The sequence below is a fragment of the Hyla sarda genome, chromosome 5 (genome assembly GCF_029499605.1).
Source record: "Hyla sarda isolate aHylSar1 chromosome 5, aHylSar1.hap1, whole genome shotgun sequence".
NCBI lineage: Eukaryota > Metazoa > Chordata > Amphibia > Anura > Hylidae > Hyla > Hyla sarda.
Window position 1 is genome coordinate 283,228,673 of NC_079193.1, and position 19,734 is coordinate 283,248,406.

Consider the following 19,734-nt stretch of genomic DNA (forward strand, 5'->3'; position numbering starts at 1 on the left):
GTTGATAAAAAAAAAAAAAAAGTTTTCCACGAGAATACCCCTTTAAGTCTGGAAATGAAAAACAATTAGAAATGTAACATTGCCTAAAATCTGGTAGATAAGATAGGTGGAGTCTGCATTGATATGCTGGGGAGGGGGGGGGGGGTGACAGGACAAGTACGGGTGCTTTAGTCTGGCTCCTGTTATGACAATAAACAAGACAAAATGAAACTTAGTTATTTTTTTACCCAGTAAAACTGTTGACGGTATAACAGAGGGGGCTTCCCAATTCTGCTTTAGGACTGGACACACCGCACCTTACAAGAAACTAAAGTTTTATTTCACAAGGAAAGGGGTCTTTGTGATTCATCCCGCACAACATGTTTTCAGGTAACAATTTATTATATATATATAGTGAAGCTTTAGAGTTTTTACAGACATTGCTCATAGTGTAAATACATGTGGGGGCGCACATCAGGTAAGTGGGCAATTGTAGAAATGTTTTTACAGATTCATGTAAAAGATCTGTTGTCACATGTATAAATCTCTTTTCATGTTTAACACATTAATGTATTCCATGTATGAATCACTTAATATAGTCTATAATATCTACAGCAGTGTTTTCCAAAGAGTGTGTCTCCAGCTGTTGCAAAACTACAACTCCCAGCATGCTGGAAGTTGTAGTTTTGCAACAGCTGGAGGCACACTCTTTGAAACTCACTGATCTACAGTGTATAGCTTTGGCAGAGGTGATGTTTTGTAAAGGGGTCTTTTTGTGAAACAAGATAACTGAGTAGTTTTTCCTGCAGTCCAATGTAAAACCTATATATAATAATAATAATGAAGATTGTACAGGGTGGGCCATTTATATGGATACACCTCAATAAAATGGGAATGGTTGGGGATATTAACTTCCTGTTTGTGGCACATTAGTATATGTGAGGGGGGAAACTTTTCAAGATGGGTGGTGACCATGGCGGCCATTTTGAAGTCGGCCATTTTGAATCCAACTTTTGTTTTGTCAATAGGAAGAGGGTCATGTGACACATCAAACGTATTGGGAATTTCCCAAGAAAAACAATGATGTGCTTGGTTTTAACGTAACTTTATTCTTTCATGAGTTATTTACAAGTTTCTGACCACTTATAAATGTGTTCAATGTGCTGCCCATTGTGTTGGATTGTCAATGCAACCCTCTTCTCCCACTCTTCACACACTGATAGCAACACTGCAGGAGAAATGCTAGCACAGGCTTCCAGTATCCTGTGCTGTATGCTGTCAGTTGTCCTCCTTGATAAAGCCACTTGGTGGCGAAACATGTCGGGATGTGACAGTATTATATTTTAATTTGCAAGCCCCAAGTGTCCTATATAAAATGCAATAATAAGAGGTTATATAACACTGGTTTTGTGACCTCCAGTGCACAGCAGGTTATTGGAATACCTCTATAGCTTATATGAGAGCACACTACATATGGAAGACATCAGATGTCTCCAATATTTGATACAATGGTGTATTTAATGGTGTACATATAAACCCCTATGAGTGCTCTCGTATCACATTGAGGCCACCAGTGGTTCTTCTCCAACTTACAACTTTTAGAGACACACAAGAGGGCTGTGTTTTTAAATAGTGAGATTCTCACCCTTCACTATATTATTTAATAATCAATAAAAGTTATGTTTTAGTTTAGACACATTATATATAGAGGTCTTGTTAACCCCGGTGGGGTTAAATTGTTGTTATTGTTTAATACCTCTTTATGTGTTTTGAGGCCAGATTATAGTAGGTTTTTCTGCAGCGCGGGAGACCCCTCAAATGTGGACCACTCTACCCCAGCGGCATGGGGAAAGTTTGAGTGGGTTTAGGGGCTTGGCACATTGTGCCTCTTACCAGCAATGTCTTGGAGCGAGGTTACCGGGCATAGGTTTTCACCGGGGAGACGTCCGCTGGAAGGCGGGATACGTGCAATCCTGGGAGAATGCTCTGATATAGTTTTTGCAGTCCGATGGATGATGTAAAGTTTGCCAATACTGGGGTACAGGTGGTGGAAGCTAGACGCGTTTCGAGGTACTCATCTACCTCTTTTTCTATTGAAAAAACACAGAGATATCGCTGCTCAGATCATAACACATTGTATTCCACCCGGCATAGCACGATCCCCGTGAATGCACCTATAGCGCTACCTATTATTTGCCTAACTGGGATACCAGCACCTATTACTTATACATATATGCCTATTTTATTTTTATTTTCTAATTTATGTACATCTACTACCAGTCTTATCATGGTGAGGCCGATGTAAGGGCCCTACAAAGGACATCACAAGAAATATCACTATTGTTGTATTAATAAATAGTTTTAATTCAATCTATGGTAACTCACTGGATCTACATTATATATATATATATAATCATATATATTTTTTATACATCTATACCTTGGTTTTAATCAAGCCCAGACTTGAGGAAAGTGTACCCCCACTACATGCATCATGTACTGTGACATACTGAAGCAGAGCTCGATCCCCTCCCTTCAGAGACTGGGCCGGCGGGCACTATTCCAAAATGTTAACAACCCCAAACACACCTCCAATATGACCAATGCCTTGGAATGAAAAATTGCAGGGAGCATTGGTGTCTAGGTGCTGTGTTATATGTAATCATAAGGAACTATGGCCAGGATTGTTCAGCTGAGATAGCCCTTTTAATACATGCTTGTGAAAGTAGTACCTAGCAGTTGGGGTGTATGCCGGAAGCGTAGAAGGAAAAAATATGATCATGCAACAGTACTTCAAAATTGGCCATGTTGTGTAAGCTGTGTACATGGTACTGGGATAAAATTACAATTAGCTATATACAGTGCTCCCTCAAGTTACATTATTAATTGGTTCCAGGACGACCATTGTATGTTGAGACCATTGTATGTTGAGACCTTAACTCTATGGAAACCTGGTAATTGGTTCTGAAGCCACCAAAATGTCATCCAAAAATAGGAAAAAGTGAGGATTAAAGATAAAAAAGCAGATAACTATAGATAAAGCAAATCCTTACACAAAAAAGTAAGAAATATCTGCTGGGAGCTGTAAATCATTGTCTATTTCAGTGTTTCCCAACCAGGGTGCCTCCAGCTGTTGCAAAACTACAACTCCCAGCATGCCAGGACAGCCTTCGGCTGTCCGGGCATGCTGGGAGTTGTAGTTTTGCAACAGCTGGAGGCACACTCTTTGGAAAACACTGGTCTATGTAGAGGACAGAAGCTTCTTCAGGGTCCTGTACAGAACATGCAATGTCCTAAAAAAGTAACATGGAGTCACCCTCACCTGGTGTCCAAAGGAGCAGGTAACCCTGGTACAGGTAAAGTGTACAGAACATGTAATACCTCCCTGTACTGTAGGGGGCGCTACCAGACACCAGTCAGTGCATACACTGCAGTAATACAGGGAAATAGTACAGAACATGTAGTACCTCCCTGTACTGTAGGGGGCGCTACCAGACAGCCAGTCAGTGCATGCACTTTAGGAATACAGGGGTTTTACCAGTGAAATGTCCATTCTGATTGGTTGGTTCTTCAAGCCATTGACACATTTCGCAGATTCCATAGCATTGTATGTTGAGTCTGGTTTCAAGTTACAATGGTCCAGAAAAGACCATTGTATGTTGAAACTATTGTATGTTGAGCCCATTGTAAGTTGAGGGATCACTGTATAGCTATGTATAGTGCTAATAGGATTGAAGAGTACTACCATATATTGGAAAGTCTCTCTTTTAATTTACATCACATTGTGACATCCTTTAAACTTAAAAAAAGAAAGGTGTGTTTGTTTTCTTCACCCATGTCATGGCATACTTCTGTATGGACAACTGTGACATCTCCATATGATGCTCAAATGCTATGAAGAGGATATATCAACACATAGGCCCAGATTTATAAACTGTGTGAGAGAAAAAGTGGAGAGATTTTCCCACAACAACCAATCACAGCTCAGCTAACGTTCTGAGGTAAAGTGAAACCTGAACTGTGATTGGTTGCTGTGGGAAAATCACTCCACTTTTTCTCTCACACAGTTTGATAAATCTGGGCCATGTTACCAGTTGCATGTTGAGTTTCCATAGCTATCTCAGCTGTATAGAATCATTGAATACTAAACTTATGTTTTATCTCCGCAGTTTGTTGGAGGTCTGGATACACTCGAATCAGGGGCTCCTACACATCCACCCAGTGAGTTCAGTCTGGTAGTATAACATAGTAATGAGGGGAAAAGTGAATGAGCGTTTTCTCTCCAAATGTTCTTCTCTGGATGGTGTCTCTCGTCTCCATTACTGTCAGTGACATTTGTCTGGTTTTTCCACTTTATACAATAGCGATATTATATTTCAATTATTGTACTTGACAGTTGTTTTCTCCTTGGCAAGTCGCCCAAAATATGTAACTCAGCAGGAAGGATAATGAACATAGCTAAAACCATCTCACTAGATAGATAGACTCGGCACTCATATGCAGTTGAATATGTGCAGGTTTTATTCCGCGTATAAAGCAATCCAGAGAAATAGTGACGTTCTGAGTACTGGGAGCTGTTAAAGGGGTATTCCAGGCCAAAACTATATTTTATATATCAGCTGGCTCTGGAAAGTTAAACATATTTGTAAATCACTTCTATTAAAAAATCTTAATCCTTCCAATAGTTATTAGCTTCTGAAGTTGAATTGTTGTTTTCTGTCTAACTGCTCTCTGATGACTCACGTCCCGGGAGCTGTGCAGTTCCTATGGGGATATTCTCCCATCATGCACAGCTCCCGGGACGTGACATCATCATTGAGCAGTTAGACAGAAAACTTCAGAAGCTAATAACTATTGGAAGGATTAAGATTTTTTAATAGAAGTAATTTACAAATCTGTTTAACTTTCCGGAGCCAGTTGATATATATATATATATATATATATATATATATATATATATATATATATAAAGGTTTTGCCTGGAATACCCCTTTAAGGAAAGATGACTGCTAAAGCTTATGACACTCACAGGTAAAAATAAATTCAAAATAAAATGTTATTATTGATTCTGACTAAAAGTACAAGAACTAAAAAAACTGACAGTGAAATTAAATAAATTAAGAAAGTACGTTGAGGACGCAGCTGCCTTCTCTTTCCCCCCAGTCCCTCTTGGACTTGGAACGCCCCTTTTCCCAGGAAGAGGTTGCAGAGGCCATAAGGTCTATGCCCTCAGGGAAGGCACCTGGCCCTGACGGGTATACTGCCAAATTTTATAAGCTTCTTGCTTCAGATTTGACTCCGTCACTGATGGCCTCCTTTAATTCAGTATCCGCCACTTCCCCATTCCCCAGCACCTTTCTCCAGGCATTTATTACTGTGATCCCGAAGGAGGGTAAGGACCCGAACCTTTGTCAAAGCTATCGCCCGATATCCCTTATTAATGTGGACACGAAATTATACGCTAAATTACTAGCCCTCAGACTGAACCCATTATTGGGGACCCTCATCCACCCTGACCAGACGGGCTTCGTACCTGCTAGAGAGGCCAGAGATAACACCCTGAAGACTTTCTCTGTGATCCACCACGCTCAAACTTCTCGGTTGCCATGTGTTTTATTGTCCCTGGACGCCGAGAAGGCTTTTGACAGGGTGGCGTGGGGGTTCTTGAGGGGTGTCCTGTCTCATCTGGGTTTAGGCCCGCTTATGTTGTCACGTATCTTTGCCTTGTATACTCACCCACAGGCTAGGATAAGGATAAATGGTTCCCTTTCCTCTCCTATCCCTATCCGCAATGGCACGAGACAAGGGTGCCCCCTGTCCCCTCTCCTATATGTCCTAGCCATGGAACATCTCTTGCAAGCTATCAGACAGAGTGAACAGGTTCGGGGGGTGCCGGTCGGGGGAGAAGTTGTCAAATGTGCTGCCTTTGCTGATGACTTGTTATTGTTCCTGTCAGACCCTTGCGGTAGCATCCCTGCCCTCTTCACTCTTTTGGATGACTATGGTCGTTTTAGCAATTATAAACTAAATATAACTAAGAGTGTAGCCCTAGACGTGTCATTAGGTCCTGGAGGCGTCGCAGAGCTCAGGAAGCAGTATGCCTTCCGTTGGGCGTCCAACTCCTTCAAATACCTAGGGATCCAGGTCCCCAGTGACTTGACCCGCCTGTATGACTTGAACTTCGGCCCCCTACTTACCTCCTTTTCCTCTGACTTGACCAAATGGGACAGATGAGACTTTTCCTGGATCGGACGAGTTAACATACTTAAAATTAACCTATTGCCCAGACTGCTTTACCTCTTTCAGACTATCCCTATCCTTCTTCCCCGCTCCTTTTTTCTGACCATTAACAAACTATTTACTAAATACGTGTGGGGCCTCCGGGGTCACCGCATGGCCCGGAGGGACTTGATTCGCCCCAAATCGAAGGGAGGTCTGGCTCTGCCGGACCCTCATCATTATTACATGGCTTCTGTTGCAACTAGAATAATGGACTGGTTTCACCACCCCACCGATAAGCTGTGGGTGCGTTTGGAGGCCCTCCTTTCCCCTATCCCGCTCACGTCCCTACCCTGGACGCGTGCGTCCTATTGGACCTCAGCATTTCAGGCGAAACTCCCGTATGTGGCGCGTTCCGTGCTTCGGGTGTGCCTGCGCCATTTGGGCAAGGCGGGTCTCCTACGCCCCAATGGTCCCCTGACGTCTATACGTGACAACCCTGACTTTACACCGGGTGGCCGGATGGGACCCTTCCTAGGTAGGTCCCGTGGACAGATTTTTTTATTTGCTCACGTTCTTCACTCGGGCTCCTTGAAACCATTGGCGGAGGTCCTACGGGAGGAACATCATACACCTGCTCAGGTTTGGCAATACACCCAGCTCACCCATTTTTACTCTTCTTGGAAACAGTCCCTTGACCTACATAGGCTTCCCCTTCCATTTGAATCTTTATGTCTGGCAGATGAGTCTCCGGGACACCTGATATCTGTTATCTATGCTCTTTTGATGTCTGCATGCACCACACAGGTCCCGACTCATCAGGAGGGGTGGTCGCGGGAGCTGGGTCGCACCCCTGATCCCCTAGACTGGAGCAAGGCATATGCCTTGTGCCATGGGTCCTCGGTTTCTGTTCAGTTGCAAGAAACTAATTTCAAAGTCTTGTCCAGATGGTACCGTGTCCCAGCTCTGCTGCATCGGTGCTTTCCATCTGTGCCTAATGTCTGTTGGAGGTGCGGCTTGGCCCCCGGGACCATGCTTCATGTTTGGTATGATTGCTCGCTTTTGCAATCTTTCTGGTCCGGTGTCTTGTCTGCCGTGTCCAGGATTTCAGGTTCCGTAGTACCCCATACCCCCCAAGTAGCCTTACTGTCGATGGTGCCGAGCCAATTGAAATCTCTGAAAAAGGGTCTGATCGGCATATTACTCTCTGCTGCCCGAAGGGTGCTCCCACGCAAATGGAAGTCAGTCCTGCCCCCGACCTTGGCTGACTGGATAGGTGAGGTGCAATTTATCTACGGGATGGAGGAGTGCATGGCGGATATGGCATCCAAACCTGAGCGTTTTCTGCAGCGCTGGACTCCGTGGACCGACTTCCTGTCATCCCCTGAGTATCAGGCCATGTCTCTGTCGTCCCCCCATTTAGTTTCGCTACCATCCACCACTGATACTGCCCTTCCTCTCCTGTGAGGGTCTCCCCCCCCCCCCTTTTTTTTTTTTTTGCTAGTCTCCCTTCCTTTGCTTTGGGCTCCCTCCTTCCTTCTCCTCTTTCCCCCCCCCCCCGGACTATTCTCTTTGGGTCTTTGTGGCATCCTTTACCCCCACTCCCCCTCTCCCTCTCAACTCTATTCCGACTGCTTCTGCTCTGTTCCTTCCCCCTCCATTCTCCCCTTTTGTGTCTTGTCTATCTGTGGTTCTTTTCCTTTTTTTTTTTTTTTTTGGTTTACATTGGTAGTGTATTAGGCCTCCCCACCAGCCTGACCCATTTAGACTTAGGTTGTAATATGCTAGTTTGAGTGGCTGGGACCTGGTTTGGATGGCATGGGTTCCAGCGGTTGCCTACTCTAGACCCTTAAATGGATACTCGAATGAGACATCGCTCCCCACCACGTTGGCTAGATGTCCTTGATTGTTTGTTTATTTCTTTCACATTGTCAAAGGTTCCCCCGACCTTGCTAGTTATACGTTATCCCCGCTGTCTCTCTCTATCTGGCCTTCACCTATGGCATCATGGCCTACGTCAGTGTACTGCATTGACTGGGTCTTACTAGCCTGCCTATTTAGTACTATCCAGCGCATGATGGTGATTGTTTATGCTTCAGTACTGATTGCATGGAATCCTGATACCAGCTATCTGTATTCGATTGCCCGCTTCTACCGCCCTGGGGCGGATGTTGTATATGTTATCAATGTTTAATAAATCTTTTGAACCGTTAAAAAAAAAAAAAATTAAGAAAGTACTTGCCTACTAAATCCCTCAATGGCCTTTTATTTATGCCAGCAACAATGATTGATGTGCTGGATCGGCATTTCATTGTTACAGCCAATCACTGGCTACAGTGGTCATGTCTGTGCCTTACAGCCATCACCACTGCAGCCAATGAAAGACGACAGGGGTCACATGCTGGTACAGCAGGTCATAGCTGGTGACGTGTAAACAAAGACCAGTGGGGACCATAGTAGCATTGGGCTTTTAACAGATTATTATTATTTTTTTTTTATTACTGCTGACAGTTTCTTTAGTATCTACTTGAACACCCGTTAAAGACATTGTCTTATTTTGACAACTTCTTTATAATTCTGGCTATGTAGGCCCATAGTGATCAAATACTGTCGCTGGTGGAAACTGATAACCATAAAAATCCCTTGTGGCAGAAGTATTAAAATGAATGGTGGACCAGGTCTTCCAGAGCAGGAACCACTCTATTAGTGCATATATGGCATATGGAAAGGGGTTCTTCTGGTTAGATAACTCCTTCCACTGTGAAGGGAAATAAAATGTCACATGCTGGGCTATATTTACAGTAAAACAATGCATGATATAGTATTTGTTTACACATTTTAGTCTAAAGTCAGTGGAGATCAGATATGCTATAAAATGACGTTTGTGTGAATGTAGCCAAAAAAGGTTTACATACAATATAATAAAAATACGGAATGGGCTCCTGCATATATATTATGTGAATGTAGCCGAAAAAGATTTACATACAGTATGGTAAAAACACAGTATGGGCTCCTGCATGTATATATATATATATATATATATATATATATATATATATTTGGGGAGATTTATCAAAACCTGTGCAGAGGAAGAGTGGTGTAGTTGCCCATAGCAACCAATCAGATCGCTTCTTTCATTTTCCACAGGCCTCTTTAGAGGCCTGTGGAAAATGAAAGAAGCAATCTGATTGGTTGCTATGGGCAACTACACCACTCTTCCTCTGCACAGGTTTTGATAAATCTCCCCCATTGTGTGTGAATGTAGTCAAAAAAAGGTTTACATACAACATGGTAAAAATAGGGTATATAACGTCTGAACACCCATCAAATATCCTTAATCCTTAAAGGGGTACTCCGCCCCTTGACATCTTATCCCCTATCCAAGGATAGGGGATAAGATGTCTGATCGCGGGGGTCCCGCTGCCGGGGACCCCCACGATCTCTCCTGCAGCCCCCCGAGTCACCAGCTCTCCGGAGCTAAGTTTGCTCCGTGGCTGATGACAGTGACCGGCGGTTTGTGACGTCATGGTTCCGCCCCCTCATAATGTCACACTCCGCCCCCTTAATGCAAGTCTATTGGAGGGGGTGTGGCAACAGTCACGCCCCCTCCCATAGACTTGCATTAAGGGGGGGATCATAACGTCATGAGGGGGCAGAGCCATGACATCACAAACCGACGGTCCCTGTATCGTGAGTAATCAGCCACAGAGCAAACCTAGCTCCGGAGAGCTGATGACTCGGGGGGCTGCAGGAGAGATCATGGGGGTCCCCAGCAGCGGGACCCCTGCGATCAGACATCTTAACCCCTATCCTATCCATCTTATCCCCTATCAGTTGTTGGCAGTGATGCAAACACAATACAATGCAACGGAATGTAATATAATATTAATTTCACAATGAAAAATACCTGCCCTACTTTTAAAGGGGTACTCCAGTGGAAAACATTATTTTTTTAATCAACTAGTGCCAGAAAGTTACACAGATTTGTAAATGACTTCTATTAAAAAAAATCTTAATCCTTCCTGTACTTATTAGCTGCTGAAAACTACAGCGGAAATTCTTTTCTTTTTGAAACACAGAACTGTCTGCTGACATCACGAGCACAGTGCTCTCTGCTGACATCTCTGTCCATTTTATGAACTGTCCAGAACAGCATATGTTTGCTATGGGGATTTCCTTTTACCCTGGACAGTTCCTAAAATGGACAGAGATGTCAGCAGAGAGCACTGTGCTCATGATGTCAGCAGAGAGCGCTGTGTTTCAAACGGAAAAGAATTTCCACTGTAGTATTCAGCCGCTAATAAGTACAGGAAGGATTAAGATTTTTAAATAGAAGTAATTTACAAATCTGTTTAACTTTCTGGCACCAGTTGATTAAAAAAAAAAAGTTTTTCACCGGAGTACCCCTTTAAACAAATGAAAAAATAATTTAATAGCAAATGTTCTGTTATAGATGCCCATACACTGCATGTTTGGCTTTTCAAAGAGTGGAAGGGGCACAGAAGTTAGGTGCTTCTGTCCCTTTGTTTTAGCAATCAATGGGGGTCTCAGTTCTTGGACCACCACCCATAACGAGATTGTTTAACAGTAAACCAGTAATGCATTTTTATTTCTTTCTAAATTGTTATACAGTGGTCCCTCAAGTTACAATATTAATTGGTTCCAGGACGACCATTGTATGTTGAAACCATTGTATGTTGAGACCAGAACTCTATGGAAACCTGGTAATTGGTTCTAAAGGCACCAAAATGTCATCCAAAAAAATTAGGAAAAAGTGAGAATTAAAGAATAATAAGTAGATAACTAATATAGATAAAGAAAATACTTACATATAAAAGTAAGAAAGATCTGCTGGGGGCTGTAAATCACTGTCTGCGTAAGTGTTTCCCCAAGCAAGGAGCCCCCAGCTGTTGCAAAACTACAACTCCCAGCATGCCCAGACAGCCTTCGGCTGTTCGGGCATGCTGGGAGTTGTAGTTTTGCAACAGCTGGGGGCACCCTGCTTGGGAAACACTGGTCTATGTAGAGGACAGGAGCTTCTTCAAGGTCCTGTACAGTACACGCAGTGTCCTAAAAAAGTAACATGGAGTCGCCCTCACCTGGTGTCCAGAGGAGCAGGTAACCCTGGTACAGGTAAAGTGTACAGAACATGTAATACCTCCCTGTACTGTAGGGGGCTGTACTAGACATCAGTCAGTGCATACGCTTCAGTAATACAGGGGTTTTACCAGTGAATGCCTATTCTGATTGGTCAGTTCTTCCAGCCATTGAGATGTTTCACAGATCTGGACTGTCTGTACATTGTATGTTGAGTCTGGTTTCAACTTACAATGGTCCAGAAAAGACCATTGTATGTTGAAACTATTGTATGTTGAGGCCATTGTAAGTTGAGGGATCACTGTACATTTTTTCTTTTTACTCTGTTCTATGAATTTGCATTTTTGTCAGCATCAGAGCAGTACATCTTACAAAACACAGCTCACCAGGTGTGATAGCTGGTTCGGGTGAGAAATACACGTATTTGGGCTTGTTATATACAAAAGCAAAACAACAATTTCCTGGTTTACAGTAAACACAGAGTATCCTTTTATGTAATGGTAGTTGTGCTAGAATTCTCATAGAAGTTACAAAACAATGAAAGAAAGGAAAGAACATGTTGAAATAGATAGTTGTATCAGTATAGAAGCCAGGAGCAAAAGTGTATCTGAATCAAAAATGTCTGCCCAATTATGATGATCAGCAGCACCCCCACATCCTGAGGCCAGGGGCGGATCCAGAGTCGAGTCTCGGGAGGGGCACTATTAGAGTATTTTGTGTTGGCGGACAGAAAATAAGATGTTGCTTACGGAACTTACAATATTATTAAATGTATCATACAGTCCTAACCTTGTTTAAGACTCTTAGGCCGTGTTCACATGTCAGAATAATTATCAAATATACCAATTGCCACAGAATGGGAAAGTGCTAAAGAGGTTTTTACCATTTAAAACTACAGCTCCCAGTATGACCTAAGTAGTGGTAAGGGGATGATGGGAGTTGTTGTTTCACCCATCATTACTGCAGAACTTCTTCAGTGACTACAGCTCTGATGGGACACACACAGGAGGATACAGAATGATATCAGTGAGTACAGGTGACGTCTTCTCTATAGTCTTTCCTTATCTAATTCAGATGTACATACCACCGGGACTTGTTTCAGCTAAATGTTCTCCCTGCAGAACTTGATGCCCAGACGTCTCCTCACTATGTCAGCGGATTCTGATCCTCTATATGAAAACAATAATTATTATAATACTGCCAAACACTGTATTCTTCGAATATAATACTGGCACATACCTTCTGAATATAATTCTGACACACTGTACCTCCTGAATATACAACACACTGTACCCTCTGAATATAATACCGCCACACACCGTACCCTCTGAATATAATACTATCACACACCGTACCCTCTGAATATAATACTACCACACACTGTGCCATCTAAATATAATACTACCACACACTGTGCCCTCTGAATATAACACTGCCACACACTGTGCCCTCTAAATTTAATACTAACAAACACTGCACTCTCTGAATATAACACTACCACACACTGTGCCCTCTAAATTTAATACTAACAAACACTGCACTCTCTGAATATAATACTACCACACACTGCACTCTCTGAATATACTACCACACTGTGCCCTCTAAATTTAATACTACCACACACTGCACTCTCTGAATAGAATACTACCACACACTGCACTCTCTGAATAGAATACTACCACACACTGCACTCTCTGAATAGAATACTACCACACACTGCACTCTCTGAATAGAATACTACCACACACTGTACCCTCTGTATATAATACTACCACACACTGCACTCTCTGAATATAATACTACCACACACTGTACCCTCTAAATTTAATACTACCACACACTGCACTCTCTGAATATAACTTGCTGTGCAGTGCACCCTCTGAATAAAATACCCAAATGTATTGTGGCCCATAAAAAAATGTACCACCCCAGAAATTCCTCATAATCTACAATATACTTCTGAAATGCAAAACACTCTGTGCCTTCACATATAGTAATAATGCCCAATCTTGTGCCCCTACATATAATAATTATGACCCGTCCTGTTCCCCCCACATAATAATGCCCTGTGCCCCTAACATATATTGCCCCCTGTGCTGTGCCCTTCACATATAATTCCCCGTTCTTTGCCCCTCACATATAATGCCCCCATCATGCGTCCCTCACATATAATGCCCCTTGTGCTGTGCCCCTCACATATAATGCCCCCCGTGCTGTGCCCCTCACATATAATGTCCCCTGTGCTGTTCCCCTCACATATAATGCCCCCTGTGCTGTGCCCCTCACATATAATGCTCCTGTCATATGCCCCACACATATAATGCCCCGTGCTGTGCCCTTCACATATAATGCCCCCGTTCTTTGACCCTCACATATAATGCCCTCATCATGGGCCCCTCACATATAATGCCCCCTGTCCTGTCCAGTCAGGGGGCATTATATGTGAGGGGCACAGCACAGGGGGCATTATATGTTTGGGGCACATGACAGGAGCATTATATGTGAGGGGCACAGGACAGGGGGCATTATATGTGAGGGGCGTATGATGGCGCATTATATATGAGGGGCACAGGATGGGGGCATTATATATGAGGGGCGCATGATGGGGGCATTATTTGTGAGGGGCACAGCACAGGGGGCATTATATGTGTGGGGCACAGCACAGGGGGCATTATATGTGATGGGCACAGAACAAGGGGCATTATATGTGTGGGGCACAGCACGGGCATTATATGTGAGGGGAACAGCACAGGGGACATTATGTGTGGGGCACAGCACAGGGGGCATTATATGTGTGGGGCACAGCACAGGGGGAATTATGTGTGGGGCACAGCACAGGGGGCATTATATGATATAATGCCCCCTGTGCTGTGCCCCACACATAATGCCTCCTGTGCTGTGCCCCACACACATAATGCCCCCTGTGCTGTGCCCCTCACATATAATGCCCCCTGTGCTGTGCCCACACATATAAATTATATGTGTGGGGGGCACAGCACAGGGGGCATTATATGTGTGGGGCACAGCACAGGGGGCATTATGTGTGTGGGGCACAGCACAGGGGGCATTATATCATATAATGCCCCCTGTGCTGTGCCCCACACATATAATACCCCCTGTGCTGTGCCCCACACATATAATGCCCCTTGTGCTGTGCCCCCCACACATATAATTTATATGTGTGGGCACAGCACAGGGGGCATTATATGTGAGGGGCACAGCACAGGGGGCATTATATGTGGGGCACAGCACAGGGGGTATTATGTGTGGGGCACAGCACAGGGGGCATTATATGTGAGGGGCACAGCACAGGGGCCCCCCCCTGTCATGTGCTCTTAACATATAGTGCCCCCAGTGCTTTGCCCTGCAGCACCTCACATTAAAAATTCCCCTTTCTCTTCCCCCCCCCTAAGTTTTTAAATCCCCCTCCCCCTCCGATACAGTGCCCTTAACAGTGGCACATATTCTGTCCCCCAAATCCCCTGGGCCCTGAGCATACTTTTCTTATTTACTGTATGCTGGCCGCGGGGACGGGATTTCCGGGCGCCGGCGCGATGATGTGACGTCATCGCGCCGGCCTGCAGAGGATCGCGTCCCCGCAGCTCACACGCTGTGTACTCACAGCGTGTGACTGCCTAGGTTAGTGAATGGTGGAGCGGAAGCTTACAGCTTCGGCTCCACCATTCTAGGGGGCGGGGGACAGCAATCTCGGGGGGGGGGGGGCAATTGCCACGTTGCCCCCCCCCCCTTGGATCCGCCACTGCCTGAGGCTAGGGGAGCAGTCATAATAGCTCATTTTTATCTGTATCTGATGCTTTCATGCTTTTCACAATTCATTGTAAAGTAGATATGAACCAGATACAAAATTCAGGAGATTAACCTCTTAAGGACCAGGGTTTTTTCCATTTTTGCATTTTCGTTTTTTCCTCCATGCCTTTAAAAAAATCATAACTCTTTCAATTTTGCACCTAAAAATCCATACGATGGCTTATTTTTTGTGCCACCAATTCTACTTTGTAATGAAGTCAGTCATTTTGCCCAAAAATCTACGGTGAAACGGAAAAAAATAATAATTGTGAGACAAAATTGAAAGAAAAACGCCATTTTGTAACTTTTGGGGGCTTCCGTTTCTACGTAGTACATTTTTTGGTAAAAATGACACCTTATCTTTATTCTTTAGGTCCATAAGATTAAAATGATACCCTACTTATATAGGTTTGATTTTGTCGTACTTCTGGAAAAAATCATAACTACATGCAGGAAAATTAATTTTTCCGCGTATGGGGCGGTATGCGGGCTCATTTTTTGCGCCGTGATCTGAAGTTATTGATCGCTTTTTATTCATTTTTTCATGATATAAAAAGTGACCAAAAATGCACTATTTTGGACTTTGGGATTTTTTTGTGCATACGCCATTGACCGTGCAGTTTAATTAACAATATATTTTTATAATTTGGACATTTCCGCACGCGGTGATACCATATATGTTTATTTTTATTTACACTGTGTTTTTTTTTTTAGGGGAAAAGGGGGGTGATTCAAACTTTTAATAGGGGAGGGGTTAAATGATCTTTATTCACTTTTTTTGCAGTGTTATAGCTCCCATAGGGACCTATAACACTGCACACACTGATCTTTCACATTGATCACTGGTTTCTCATAGGAAACCAGTGATCGATGATTCTGCCGCTTGACTGCTCATGCCTGGATCTCAGGCACTGAGCAGTCATTCGGCGATCGGACAGCGAGGAGGCAGGTAGGGACCCTCCTGCTGTCCTGTAAGCTGTTCGGGATGCCGCGATTTCGCCGCGGCTATCCCGAACAGCTCCCTGAGCTAACCGGCATGCTTTCACTTTAGACGCGGCGTTCAACTTTGAACGCCGCATCTAAAGGGTTAATAGCGCGCGGCACCGCGATCAATGCCGCGCGCTATTAGCCACGGGTCCCGGCCGTTGTTAGAGGCCAGGCCCGACCCGCTATGACGCGGGGCCACACCATGGCCCCGCGTTATAAATCGGGAGCGGACTCATGACGTAACGTTACGTCATTGGTCCTGAACAGGTTAAAGGGGTTATCCAGGAAAAAACTTTTTTTTTATATATATATATATATATATATATCAACTGGCTCCCCAAAGTTAAACAGATTTGTAAATTACTTCTATTAAAAAATCTTAATCCTTTCTGTACTTATGAGCTTCTGAAGTTAAGGTTGTTCTTTTCTGTCTAAGTGCTCTCTGATGACACGTGTCTCGGGTACCGCCCAGTTTAGAATAGGTTTGCTATGGGGATTTGCTTCTAAACTGGGCGGTTCCCGAGACACGTGTCATCAGAGAGCACTTAGGCAGAAAAGAACAACCTTAAGTTCAGAAGCTCATAATTACTGAAAGGATTAAGATTTTTTAATAGAAGTAATTTACAAATCTGTTTAACTTTCTGGAGCCAGTTGATATATATAAAAAACATTTCTCCTGGATAACCCCTTTAACTATATCTTACTACGGTCTCAGGATCTTCATGCAGCTCATTCTGCCTCATTTATAGCCATGGTAATTGTAAGTATGGTTAGAGCATTAAGGGTCTATTCACACGTACAGTATTCTGTGCAGATTTGATGCGCAGGATTTCAAGCTGTATTCAGTCATTCAGTTGAATCATACATTGAAATCTGCAGCAGAAAATCCTGCACATCAAATCTGCGCAGAATACTGTACGTGTGAATAGACCATTAGGGTACATTCACACGAGCGGACCCACAGCGTATTTTACGCTGCAGATCCGCCACTGAAGGACCGCTGCATGGTGGCTTTACATGTGCCTGCTTGGAGCGGCAATATGCAGCTACGAGCAGACACACTGCGATGTGCGAGTTGCCGCGCATGCGCGGTGTACTCGCACACATCGCGGCCGCTCCCTCTGCTCCATGAGCTAGGCCGAGAGCTTCCGCGATGTGCGCGTATACAGTGCATGCGCGCTGTGACTCGCACATCGCAGTGTGTCTGCTTTTAGCGGCGTATTGCCGCTCCAAGCAGGCACATGTAAAGCCACCATGCAGGGGTCCTTCAGCAGCGGATCTGCAGCGTAAAATACGCTGTGGGTCCGCTTGTGTGAACGTACCCTTAGGGTCTATTCACACGTACAGTACTCTGTGCAGTTTTGATGCGCAGTATTTTCTGCTGCAGATTTCAATGTAAACTGAACACAGCTTGAAATCCTGTACATCAAATCTGCACTTCAAATCTGCGCAGAATACTGTACGTGTGAATAGACCCTTAAGGTGTATTTAAATATTATAGTATATTTTGCAACACTGCAAAATACAATTTGGCAAAACTTTTTGGTTTCACTGTTAATCACTGTGGTAATACAGTACAAGCTACATAGCTAGTACAGGTGAAACAAGTTAAAACGACTTACCACATTGCAAAATTAGGCTCATTCCTGGTAAGACAAGCTTAAAAGTTTTACATAAAAATACATCTTAAGGGCTCGTTCACACAAGCAGATTTTTGTAAGGATTTTACGCAGCTGATCTGCTTTTTGTTTTCTGCTGCTTATTTTATCATTGGCTTACTGGCAAAAAATATGCAGCAGAAAAAAAGTAGTAGAAAATAAGCAGCTGAAAATCCGCAGCCAAATCGGCACTAAAATATGCAGCAAAATTCGCTTGTGTGAACGAGCCCTTAGGGTCAGTTCACACGTGTGTATTTTCTGCGCAGATCTCCTGCAGATTTACTCCAGCAGATTTTGCTGCCCATTGAAGTCAATGGGCAGCAAAATCTGCAGCAGCAAATCCACAGCAGATCTGCAGCAAAAATACGCACGTGTGAACTGACCCTAATGGTACGCTCACACAGGCGGATTACCTGCGGATTGTCTGCTGCATATCTGCTGCGGAAAATCTGCAGTGGATCTTGCTACCATTGACTTCAATGGGTCCGAAGAAAAATCTGCCTCTGTTCCGGATTTTCTGCTGACCCATTGAAGTCAAAGGTAGCAAAATTCACTGCGGATTTTCCCAGCAGATACATAGTGGAAAATCCGCAGGTAATTTCCCCTACTGGTGTGGTAGAGCTGGCAGCATTGTTTCCATGAACATCAAAATTTTTATGCACAAAAAAGCTTAATCTCTTTAAAGCGCAACTGTCATGAGGTTTGGGGCATATAACCTAACCACAGTGTGTGTATGGTGTGTAAAATATGTCTGCAGCCTTGCTTTTATATCTCTTATTACGGCTTTTATTAGCTCAAAAACACTTTTATATGCAGCCAGTTGGATAGGTGTGGCCAGGGGTTCGCTATGCCCCGCAGCCGCCACGCCTATCCCCCGTACACCAGCGCTGGGACCGCTGTGTGATTGACACACAGGTCCCAGTGCATGTGCCCCTTATCTTTTGTATGTAAGTGCTGACCAATATTACAGAGAGAGTGCTCTGTCTGACACTTCTGAGCTCTGTAAAGAAATGTAGGTCGGCACTTACATATGAAAGATAAGGGGCGCATGCACTGGACCTGTGTGTCCCAGCGCTGGTGAACAGGGGATAGGCGTGGCGGCTGCGGGGCATAGCGAATCCCTGGCCACGCCTATCCGACTGTCAGTGGCTGCATATAAAAGTGTTTTTTGAGCTAATAAAAGCCGTAATAAGAGGGATAAAAGCAAGTCTGCAGACATATTTTACACACTATACACACACTGTGGTTAGGTTATATGCCCCAAAACTCATGACAGTTGCGCTTTAAAGAGATTAAGCTTTTTTGGGCATAACAATTTTGACATTCATGGAAACAATGCTGCCAGCTCTACCACACCAGTAGGGGAAATTACCTGTGGATTTTCCACTATGTATCTGCTGGGAAAATCCGCAGTGAATTTTGCTACCTTTGACTTCAATGGGTCAGCAGAAAACCCGGAACAGAGGCAGATTTTTCTTCGGACCCATTGAAGTCAATGGTAGCAAGATCCGCTGCAGATTTTCCGCAGCAGATATGCAGCAGACAATCCGCAGGTAATCCGCCTGTGTGAGCGTACCATTAGGGTCAGTTCACACGTGCGTATTTTTGCTGCAGATCTGCTGTGGATTTGCTGCTGCAGATTTTGCTGCCCATTGACTTCAAGAGAAATGTTAACAATCAAACCATGACGCTTTTATTAAAGCAAAAAAGTTCACATAAGAACAAGGTTACAAACCATAAAAGAAAAAAAAAGGTCAACATTACCAAAACATAAGGCTGAAATGAGGTGCACATCACAAGGCACAATAATAGCAATAGCATTTAGTGTCAAACATAATATATAAAATTAAATAAAGCAAAAAAATACAAAAAAATTAAAAAATTAAAAAAACTGACTGGCCTGTCTAGCTCCACTAAAAGAAAGTGCTCCCAATCAGTACAGAGTAAAACAATGGTGCATATCAGGGCTATGTGGTGAAGAGAGCCA

At 43.8% G+C, this 19,734-nt stretch overlaps 1 protein-coding gene across 4 annotated transcripts in view; it reads left to right on the forward strand.

The window, feature by feature from the left end:
* The first annotated feature begins 248 nt into the window (after positions 1-248).
* LOC130274057 (chloride channel protein C-like) overlaps positions 249-19,734 on the forward strand; it is a 245,721-nt gene continuing 226,235 nt past the window's right edge. For all 4 annotated transcript variants that reach the window (XR_008844224.1, XM_056521886.1, XM_056521885.1 and 1 more), the window contains exons 1-2: positions 249-369; positions 4,149-4,200. Coding sequence is in view for 3 of the 4 variants with exons in the window: in XM_056521886.1 (XP_056377861.1) it covers positions 360-369; positions 4,149-4,200 (62 nt within the window). In the remaining variant the exon portion in view is untranslated. The remainder of the gene's footprint in view (positions 370-4,148; positions 4,201-19,734) is intronic.